At 27.1% G+C, this 11,732-nt stretch overlaps 1 protein-coding gene across 1 annotated transcript; it reads left to right on the forward strand.

Moving 5' to 3' along the window:
* The first annotated feature begins 4,851 nt into the window (after positions 1–4,851).
* LOC115714071 (mitogen-activated protein kinase kinase 5) lies at positions 4,852–6,498 on the forward strand. The gene has a single exon (XM_030642605.2). It carries the CDS (start codon positions 5,055–5,057, stop codon positions 6,258–6,260), a length of 1,206 nt encoding a protein of 401 aa, XP_030498465.1. The 5' UTR covers positions 4,852–5,054; the 3' UTR covers positions 6,261–6,498.
* The last annotated feature ends 5,234 nt before the right edge of the window (positions 6,499–11,732 follow it).

The following is an 11,732-nucleotide window of genomic DNA, read 5'->3' on the forward strand; positions in this document are numbered from 1 at the left end:
TTATATGGTCAGACAAACATGCCAAATTGTGTAATTACCTCCAATTACACACAAATCCAATTACATTGTGGCTTTCCAAACGCACCCTTATTAATTTTGCATAAACTAGAAATTTCAAGAATTAATTGTTAGTTTCTTATTGTTTTTTCTATTATTTTAAGTAACAATATTTACTCTCCATTCTCTATAAATAGTGGAATCATCTATTATTAACAGATCTGAATTCATATTTTATAGAGAGTACTTATATTTAGGGGTGTTCATCCGATCCAATCCAACTATTTTACTCATAGTACATATGATCTGCACTAAGTGCAGATCTCATATTTTAGATTTAATTCAATCTACACAGTAACTCAAATCCAATCTAATCTATAAAAGTGTGAATTGGATCGATTATTTTGAATTGATTATTTTTTACTATTAAATTATTTAATATTTATGAAGAAAAAAATATATCTTGTTCACATAACTACCAACTAAATAAAACAAGTTATTCTTATTTTATATCTCTAACAACAAATTAAAATAAATAAAATAACAAATAACAAATTTAAAGAAAAAAAATATATAAAGAAATATTTAATTTTATTTTAAATTGTATGGATAAAAAATATATATATGTATATAAGAATAGAATATATATATATGATCTATAAAGTTTTAAAATATAATTGTACTATTAAACTTTTAAATAACTATTTTCTTTATATTAAAATATTTTGTATATATAATTTTATTTGTAAAGATAGTAGACTATACCATAACTCACTTATGTTATTATAGTATGTGCATACTATAATAGTAGACTATATCATTGTGATCTGTATGACAGGAAAGCTCAAACCACCCAAATAATATATACTCTTTCTTTGGCCTATTGTTATTGTGATATTTATGTAGAACAAGTTACCAAATAATAATATCCATTTTATTAAACCTCTAAATTAATTAATTATTATTTTGTTGTTGTTGTTTTTATTATATAATGTAATTTGTTATCACATAAAGAATGTCCCCACAAAAAATGCTATAGTCTAAACACACAACTTAGAAAGTGAAGAGAAAAATTAAATATTTTGGAGGCTAAATTCTTTTGAATTATTTATGCAACTTTTTTCATGTATGAAATGAATTATGATCCACTTGTAAGAATTGGGCACAATAAAATAAATATGACTATTTTTTTTTATATTAGTTATAAATTTTTGTGTTCATTAATTGATCTTTTTCTCTTATAATATCAAATAGAGGAGTCTTATTTATGAAGTTTAATATTAAATTATGTCGTTTGTAAAAAATAATGAGTATTATTAAGAAAAATTGAAGTTTTATACTTACTTGTATTGTCTAACTAATAAATATATATATATATAATTCTTAAATTATATAAATTAGGTTAGTTTATCAATTTTTTTTATATTAATATATTTTTAATATAGTATCAAAAGATAATTTTTTTTAATTATATAACTAAATTAATTAAGCATGCAAATTCATTTTTTATTATTAGTCAATGGATAAAAATATAATAGCTTAATAATACTAAAATTGATATTTATAGTCATCTATACATAATTTAAAGCAAATGAAATAATCTAACGACCTTGTTTGTATTAATTAACAAAAATAAAAACTAAGAATAATGTTAAAAGCTTAAAAATAAAATAATATAAATATTTTATTGCAAGTGATAATTTACTTGAAATTGTGGTCCATTATGTGTCATAATCCCTTAACTAATAAAAATAAACAACTAATTTGGATTCATGATAAAATTAAGGTGTTTAATTAGTTTACTTATTTTATTGTTTTCTAAGTCATAGCCCATTGATTAATATTGTCCAATGAAGAAAAAATTTATTATTATTATTTAATTTGTTTAGTTGGTAATAAGAATATAGTGATTAAACTAAATAAGTAAATCTAAGTCTTTGTCCTTTCTATCTAAATTCTCATATGAGTTGTCATCATAAGACTCAAACTCTTTCTCTAGTATAAATATTTTAAATATTTATTATTATTATTATTATTATTATTATTATTATTATTATTATTATTATTATTATTATTATTATTAATTCCATTATTAAAAAAAAAATTACGGCATAAATATTTAAAGTTGACTACCGATTGTAAATAAATACATAAGTTTAATTTTTGATGGTACTAATACCTAAGTTATAATTTTGGAACTTCCGTATATACCTGATTGTTAAGTGTGATATAAATTAATCCCTAAATTAGTGCCTAATTTTATTTGATCCCCAAATTACACATCCTATTTCAAAACTCACTAAAACTCATCTCTTTTTTTTCTCTGTGCTCTCTCTATCCCTCTACTCGTCTCTATCCAAACTTGTGTCTCCTCCCATTCCCGCAACACAACCAGTCCCACCCACAACTTAGCCAAGAGACCATCAACAGACAACTGCCACCATCGTAACCCACTGAAGAAAAAATACCAAGACCGAAACCCATAAATTGAAGAAACCACTGAGACCCTTTTCACTAATATTGTTTAGATGTTTGATATTTGTACTTTCTATGTATTTTTTGCTTATTTTTTAGTAAACATTTTAATTTTTGTGAAATTTACGTTTTTATGAGTTCTTTGTGATTTTTTTGTGAATGCTCGATAGGATACGTTGGTGGGTACGAGAACAATGTAATATGAAAATAATGTACGATAGTGATACGATAGTTGATAAAATTTGATGGTGATACGATAATTAATAAATGTAGGCACTATTCATCTTGAGTGATTATCTTTGGTTTATTTTTAAAATTTTAGACTAATATAAGTATGATTAATCAAATTTTCTAATTTTGATTTGTAGTCCGTATGCAAAGGGTTGAGAGTTTTCGAGTTCAAAATCCAAAAATATTTTCTCTTATTATTAAAATTCCCACATAAATACCTAAAATGAAAATGAAATATGCATACATATATGAATTTACACACAAATACAACACATATTTATTCGTAAGTCACATCTGATAAGTGAGACATATTTGAATAAATCATGTAATTTTGTTAATATCAATCAACTAAAATAATAATTTGAAATTCAATAAAACATCTCCTCCATTAGAAAAATGACTTAAACTAAAATTACAAAACCGAACCAAATAATAAACCACTAATTCTTAAGAATAATTACATAAAACACTAATTTTTACATTCAATTTTTTTTGTAATATTTTACGCTATTTTATAAAAACACAAAAAAATAAGATAAACGTAACAAGAAAATAATATTATAACAATATAAAAAATAATATACCAAAAAATCATATTTTATATAAATAAAATCTAAAAAATTATAAAAATATTAAAATTTTCACAACTGTATTTTTATAATTTTTTGAATTATTTTTATTATTTTTATGTTTTTTTTTTTTTTGAAATTATCCTTAATTCCCAAACACCTACTGAGACCTATTATTACTCTATCCAAATATCTCTACTCTACTCTCACTTCACACCCAAAAACACACGCGCAACAATCCCACTTCACACTCAACCAATCAAAAACCTTCGTTACAATCCACTCTCCACAACAGCGAGTAAACTTCCCACCTCATCATAATCTCTCTATCCTTTTCTCTCTCTTAATTTTAATTTAAACTAAATAAAATTTTGAGAAATTCTATAATGCACCCCCTTAAAAGGGATACACCGATACATCTCTATTTGTTTTAGTATCCGAAATAATTTTTTAGTCAAATTTTTTCTCATAGTCATGTAAATTATACTTATTTAAGACATCCTACAAAATTTTAAGAAATTCGGAAAAGTTTAACACGCCGAAAATTGCATTCAAGTAGTGTGTTGCACGCGTGACTATTTTATTTTATACGCGTGTAAAATAGACTATTTGAACATTATTTTCTATATTGTAAATTATTCCGAATTTCTTAAAATTTTGTAAGATATCTCAAATAGCTATAACGTATATGAATATGAAAAAAATTAGACTAATTTTTTTTTTCTAGAGGCCGAAATAAGTAGAGGGTGCATCAATACATCCATTTTAAGGGGGTGCATTGTAGAATCATCCTAAAATTTTTACCTCGAAATTTTAATATATATCAAATTATACCTTTTAAAATTTTAATAATTCCCCTAAATTATAAAAATTATTAATTTTAAAAACATTTATCTAATTATCTAATTTTATTCAATTTTACTAATATAACAATTTTCCATATATTAAATCGTATCCCTAAAACTTTAATATTTACAAAATTATATTTCTTGAATGGCTAATTATGATTTTTTTTTTCCAAATTTTGACATCTACCAAATCATGCCTCTTAAATTTTTTTGGCCATTAAAATTTTTCTATTGAAATTGTTAGATTTGAGGACTTTTGTCTAATTTCATTCAATTTTACTATTTCAGTGATTGTTTATGTACTAAATCATGCTCCCCAAACTTTGATATTTACCAAATCATGCTTCTAAAACTTTGATATGTACTAAATCATGACAATTTTCATCTATGTTAGAATTTTTTTACTAAAATTAGACAAAAATTCTTAAATCTAACTATCTCAATAGTTCACTAAAATTTTTAACGATAAAAAAAATTCAGAGACATAATTTAATATATTTAAAAATTCGAGGGAAAAAATCTTAATTAACCTTCTTGAATTTAACATATAACGAATTATTCTCTTTAAAGTTAACAATTTTATTAGTTAGAAATTATTTTAACTATTTTGAAATTTTTTTAAAAAATAATTTAATAAATATTAAAATTTAGGGACAAAAATACAAATTAGACTTTAACTTATTTATTTTTTCAAAATTATTATTATTATTATTATTATTTTCCTTTAATAATTTTCCAATTTCTCTTCCGTTGTTCTTTTTTTCTTTCTCATTTTCCTCTTTCCGGGAAATTTCTCTCTCTTCCTAGAAATTTTTTTCTTCTTTCGATTTCGATTTAAAGAAAATATATTCAGAGAAAGATTGTAAGAGAGAGAGAGAGAGTTTAAGACTCAATTCACAGATTCAAACTATTCGATTCGCGATTCGAGTGAGTTATGAGACCGATTCAATCTCCGCCGCCTTCTTCTTCATCTTCATCATCATCCTCTTCATCTTCATCTTCATCGTCTTTTCCGGGGACTGGCTCAGCTCCACCACTACCGCCAAGACGACGTCGTCCTGACCTAACCCTACCTCTTCCACAGCGAGATCCTTCTCTCGCTGTACCTCTTCCTCTTCCTCCGACTTCGGCTCCATCATCATCATCATCTTCTTCTTCTCAATCATCGTCTTCTACTTCCGGTGTTGTTGTTGGTGGTGGTGTTGGAACTCATCTGAATCAAAATAATCAGAATCATCATGGTCGTAAAAGTAATCATCAGCTCATCCATGTATCGGAGCTTGAGCGAGTTAGCAGAGTCGGTAGCGGAGCTGGAGGAACGGTCTACAAAGTGATCCATCGTCCTACTGGTAAGCTCTATGCTTTGAAAGTTATCTATGGTAATCACGATGAGTCAGTTAGGCGTCAGATCTGTCGTGAAATCGAAATCCTTCGTGATGTTGATAACCCTAATGTTGTTAAATGTCATGATATGTTTGATCACAACGGTGAAATCGAGGTTCTCCTCGAGTTTATGGATCGTGGTTCTCTTGAAGGTCAGAAAATCCCTAGGGAGCAAGACCTAGCTGATCTAGCTCGTCAAACCCTACGTGGATTGGCTTATCTTCACAGCCGTAGGATCGTTCATCGCGATATCAAACCCTCGAATCTACTGATTGATACGCGAAATCAGGTTAAGATCGCTGATTTTGGAGTGAGTCGGATCTTGGAACAGACTATGGATCCTTGTAATTCTTCGGTTGGAACTATTGCTTATATGAGTCCAGAGAGAATCAATACAGATCTAAATCAAGGTCAATATGATGGATATGCTGGTGATATTTGGAGCTTAGGTGTAAGCATACTTGAATTCTATCTAGGAAGATTCCCTTTTGCTGTTGGTCGTCAAGGAGATTGGGCTAGCTTGATGTGTGCTATCTGTATGTCTCAACCACCTGAAGCTCCACCAACGGCTTCAAGAGAGTTTAGGGATTTCATTGCTTGTTGTTTGCAGAGAGAACCAAGAAGGAGATGGACTGCTTCAAGGCTTTTGCATCATCCATTCATAGCTCAGAATAACATAGCTGGGAACAATCAGGTTCTTAACAATGTTCATCAACTTCTTCCTCCTCCTCCTCCTCCACGCACTTTACCTTCCTAGCCCTAGATTTCAATTTTCTATAGACTCTTATTTTATTAGCTTAGTTCTTTCTTTCTTTCTTTCTCTCTTTTGGGGTTTTCTATTTTGTCAATTAATTTTCTTTCTTTTTGCTCTGTTTGGTCTTTTAATATTTTTAACGATCATAGTAATGATTTTGTGTAATTTTTGAAATGATGGGTCTTTGGATTGATCATGAATTTGGTTGAATATGCAATATTGAAGGAGAAACTTTTGTATTTTCCCATTTCCATTTAGATTAGGTTGATTCACACATTAGTGAAATAAAAGATGCTAAATTTAGTTATGTTTTTTTTTTTTCGTTTTGTTGTTTATTTTGGTTAAATTTATGTAATTAAGGCAATTTTTTTAGGAGGGTTGGGAAGAATCACATGGTTTCGTTTGCCTATTTTGGTTAATTGAGGCAATTTTTTCAGAAAGGGTTGGGAGGAATCAGTTTTTTTCTCTACTGTTAATATTAGCTTAGTTCTCTCTTTTGGGTTTTCTATTTTGTCAATTAATTTTCTTTCATTTTGCTCTATTTGATCTTTTAATATTTGAAGGAGAAACTCTTGAGAAAAAAAAAAGAAAAGAAAAGCACAGAACAAATCAATCATTCATATTGTTCTACTTGAATTGTTTATTTTAACTAGTTATAGGAAAATTTAACTAACTAACCACCATTGATTGACTATCTAAGCTTTTTTACTAATACATTTTCGTACTTGGTTAAGTTGATTCACACATTCACTCAAAAAAAAAAAAAGTTGATTCACATTTCACACATTAGTGAAATAAAAAATGCTAAATTTGGTTATGGGTGTTTGTTCTTTTTTCGATTTGGTTCTTATTTTGGTTAATTTTTTTTTTTTGTAATTAAGGCAATTTTTCAGGAGGGTTGGGAAGAATCACATGGTTTTGTTGCTTATTTTGGTTATAATTAAGGCAATTTTTTTCAGGAGGGTTGGGAAAAATCACATGTAGATTTATAGGAGAACTCTTTGTGCTTAACTTAATTAGGGTAGTTATATTGAGTAATTGAGTAGATTTCATTATCTTTATAGGAGATATATATATATCTACCTATATATGCCTTTGCAATATTAATGGAAGGAATCTCTTTATGTCTATCATTATTGCCATTACTTTGATATTCTCCTTTATCTTTCCTCCCTCTTTGCCTTTTTTATTTTCCATTGCCTCTTTTACATCTCTGTCCCTGATTAAATCATTGTCTTTCTGTACGGACTTTTTTTTGTTTTGTTGATGAATAAGAGCTGTTTTATTCTCAATCAATAGCTTACTTGGCAAAGTTTTTTACTTTACATAATTAGAATAATCTATTGATTTGATTGGTTTTTGTTTATGGTGTTCAAAATTTTACCAGAAGAAATCCTTGTGTTTTAGGTTTCTTTAGTTTTTTAAAATGCTTTGCATCCCGATTGAAGTTACCTCCCGAGCTATGTGGCAACGTTAGATTGGTCGAGAGGAAGGTGTAAGCTGTAAGTAAACCTTCCGACCATTTCCACAGTAGCATGTGGCTCGGGAGATTGAAGTTACCTCCCGAGCTATGTGCTATGTGGTAACGTTGGAATGGTCGGGAGGAAGGCTCACAAAGCTGCAAGTAAACTTTCCGACCAATCCCACAGTGGCATGTAGCTCGGGAAATTGAAGTTACCTCCCGAGCTAAGTAAGTGGCAATGTCGGACTGGTCAGGAGGAAGACTTACAAAGTTGTAAGCAAACCTTCTGACCAATCACGCGGTGGCATGTGGCTCGGGAGGTAGATTGATCTCGTTCAACTTTGTTTGATTCTTTTGGTTTAATTGATAGATAGAGGAAATTACACTCTATACCCTTTTTATATTGTCCTATTTTATTTTTACCCTCTTTTTTAAAGTCTATCATTTTTACCTCTTTTTTTAAACATTGTACCAATTTTGCCCCTGTCACTTCAAGATACTCTCCATGTGACTATCTTATGTCAGGGTATTTTGGGTACAATACATATAAAAAGAAGTATGTTTCAAATAAATATAAAATTAGAGGCAAATTTGATTAATTGCTTAATAAAAGTGGTATTTTTCAACTTACCCCTAATTGATATTAGTAATAAATGAAGTAGTCAATCAAATCAAGCCCAAATTTTCCATGGACCTTGTTTTCCTGGAAATTCTGTAATTCTAAAGTCAAAACAGCTATTTGTATATGTGTATTATGTATTGTGTATTGGTTGGTTGGTAAAGTCAGATTTTTCTTTCCTTGACTTTTTTTTTGGGGGTTTTCATTTTTTTAGCATAACAGAAAACTGAGGTGGCCTTTGCTTTGTTCTCTTGTTCTTTTCAACTTAGGTGGTCGAACTTATTAGATGTTTGTAATTAGATATTAGATTATATATGCTTTATAATATCCCAAAATTCAAAAGATATATATATATATATAGGGATATGATTTTATCCCGTGATGTACTTTTACGGAATGTATTCCGAGGTACATTAGATGGGTCTCAGGGTACGTTTCTACTTTTTAACCCTAATTACCCCTAGATCAATCTCAGCCGTCAGATCAAATAACTCCCTCATCTGACGGCTGCCGTATATCACGAATTACAATCCGTGAAAGTACAACGGGACAAAATCATATCCCTTTATATATATATATAAAGATTTGTACTAAATAATATTTCTTAACAACTTGAATAATTTGGAGTCAAAAATCCTTTTTTTATTAACTAAAATAATTGGAGGGTATTTAGGTCTTTTAAGGTGACACATATCTGCCAAAATTGATTTTTTTTTCCTTTCATTGACATAAATTGTTATCCAATAATGTTTTAAAATTTATAGCATGACATAAATTTTATGTTTTGTAGTAATGAAGTGACAAATGATGTTTTTAGTTTCTTTTTTCCTTTTTTCGATTGCACTTAATTGTGTGGTCCATTCATTGAAATAAATATAATTTGATTATGTCCTTACAAAATATATTATATATAATTTGATTATGTGGAAAAAAGTGTGCCTTTGGATTGCATTGATTTGATAATATTAAAGCCAAAAAAAAACTCAATATTTTTTCTTTATTCAATGATTGTTGTTCCTAATTTCTTTTCTCATTTTAATTAATTTATTCAACCAAATAAATATGAAGAAATTTTATAGAAATTTCCATCTGGGTTTACTTTTATTTTTATTATTTTTAATGCTATTAAGTTTCCAAGAAAAAATAAACAAAGGTGTTGAATATTTATTTCTATTGACTTAATCTAATAATTCATATGTCAAATTTGGTCAAATATTTTTCCCGAAACTACTTATTCAAAAGAAAATAAAGAATTTTAATACCAAAAGTCATTACAACATATTGAAATTACTTCTCCAAATTATTATTATTATTTTTAAAGTTATTGAATAACATTGACAAGAAATGTATGACATCAACAAAAATAAATATAAATATTAATATTTTTTGTAATAATGTAAGCATTGATATGTAAACTTTTATTAGAAACTATTGATTGAAATTTCAATGGAAAAGTAAAGTAATGATTAGGGATGATTTATACTAATTTGTAATTAAGAATATAAGAAAATATGTTCATTTGCAATTGACAAGCCTCTATGTGTGTAAATGAAGTCAAATAATTTATTTTTGAAGTAGTTTGATAAAAAAAAAATATATATTTTTTTGGAGTAATGCAATGTGTATCAAAGTATTTCACAAAAACTAATTAGGTTTAGTATTGTCTTAATATATATGTGGAAGTGTTTTATAAAATATATTTGTATTATATGTATAATGTATTATAAAATATTTTTTTTTACATTAAAATATTAATTGTACATATAGTTTTTTAAAATTTTTATATAAATATTTGCAGATTGAATTTTATCAGTTATTTTTATATGTCAATTAATATCTAATTCACACAAGTGTGTATTTTGAATTTTTCAGTTCAATTCAATCTCCACAAATGTGGATATTCACACTTTGCGGATTATGATTGGTTTGACTAATTTATGAATACTCTTATTTGAGAGATTACCAGTGAGAACACGACAACGAGAGGGTAAGGGTGAATGCAAGAGAGCAAAGTACAAACGATTGAAAGTGTAGAGACTAATTTGTCAAAGTAAAAAGAAAAATGATAATCGAAAACTAACTTATTAAAATATCTAAAATATAAAGTCCTATTTAAGACTATACAATTGTGTGCATAATTTTCTTTGTTTGGTTTTGTGTTTTGAAAAGGAAATTCTTCTTAACCAAACTCAGATATCTACATCAATAAAATGACCAATATAATGATCAATTACATCTCTTGTCAAATGAAAATAGCTATCTTGTAGACTTATGGTGTGGAGGATGTAGCTCCCATTAAAAGAGTTAATTTTTTTTTAATTAAATAATTATACAATAAAATAGTAAAAAAAAACCTCATAAAATAATTATAATTTCCATTCGAAGTAAATGTAAATATTCTTTTTTATAATAATTAAGCTCCCACGTCATAACAAAAATTCTGAGTCTGTATACTGTATAGGCTAAGTTTTGTTAAAGAATGAGTCATCCAATCATCATCACGAGAAACAAAATGACATGAACTAATTTGATAAATATACATAAAGTATTAGATATCTTAATAATAATATTATTCGCTATAGAACAATCTCAACGTTGCTAGATAGCTAATATAGTATTCAAACAATCACTCTAAAAAATGTTGATATCTTCATTATATCACCACTTGAGGGTAAGTTAAATTTTGATGAGATGCTACCTTTTGAACTACATTTATATATGTGTTTTGTAATAGAATAGTTGAAAATATATTCATATTTTTATATTATAAATTTTCAAAGCTTAATTTTTTTTTTCTTTTTCAACAAAAAAATAAAAACACACACAAGATTAAAATCATAATAAATGAGATAATTTGTTTTGTAAATTAGTGAGAAAAAAATAAACATATTTTCGCCTATAAATTAGCCAATATATCTTGATTGAATTTATGAAAAAATAAAATTATTTTATTTTATTTTCTCGAAAATATTGCATTCAATAATTTCTTTTTCACAATATATAAAACAAATAATAGAATTTAAGTAGGATTTTATTACAATATTACATCATAAAATTAGATTTGTTATAATTCAATGAAAAAATATGTTTTGTTGAACCTACTAGAGAAATTTCAAGCTACTGCATATTCCATATTTGCACTTCTCTACTTACCATAAATCTTTTAGCACATCTTTAAGATAAAATAGTACTAAACAACTCTAAAAAAATATAAGCAAATACACCATAAAGAGAACAATATACAATAAACAAATAATGTACATTATTGATATAACTCCTTATCAAGTCCAAAAACTAAAACTACCTTAAAGAATACAAAACCAAAAATTTGTATAAATCTTTTGAATTATAAAAATACAAAGAGGGCATCTTAACAAAAAAGTATCTTACCATT

This window comes from Cannabis sativa, chromosome 4 (assembly GCF_029168945.1).
Source record: "Cannabis sativa cultivar Pink pepper isolate KNU-18-1 chromosome 4, ASM2916894v1, whole genome shotgun sequence".
Lineage (NCBI taxonomy): Eukaryota > Viridiplantae > Streptophyta > Magnoliopsida > Rosales > Cannabaceae > Cannabis > Cannabis sativa.

What these genes read in the sequence shown, in the direction of transcription:
- LOC115714071 (XM_030642605.2), top strand. Translation starts at nt 5,055, where the DNA reads ATGAGACCGATTCAATCTCCGCCGCCTTCTTCTTCATCTTCATCATCA.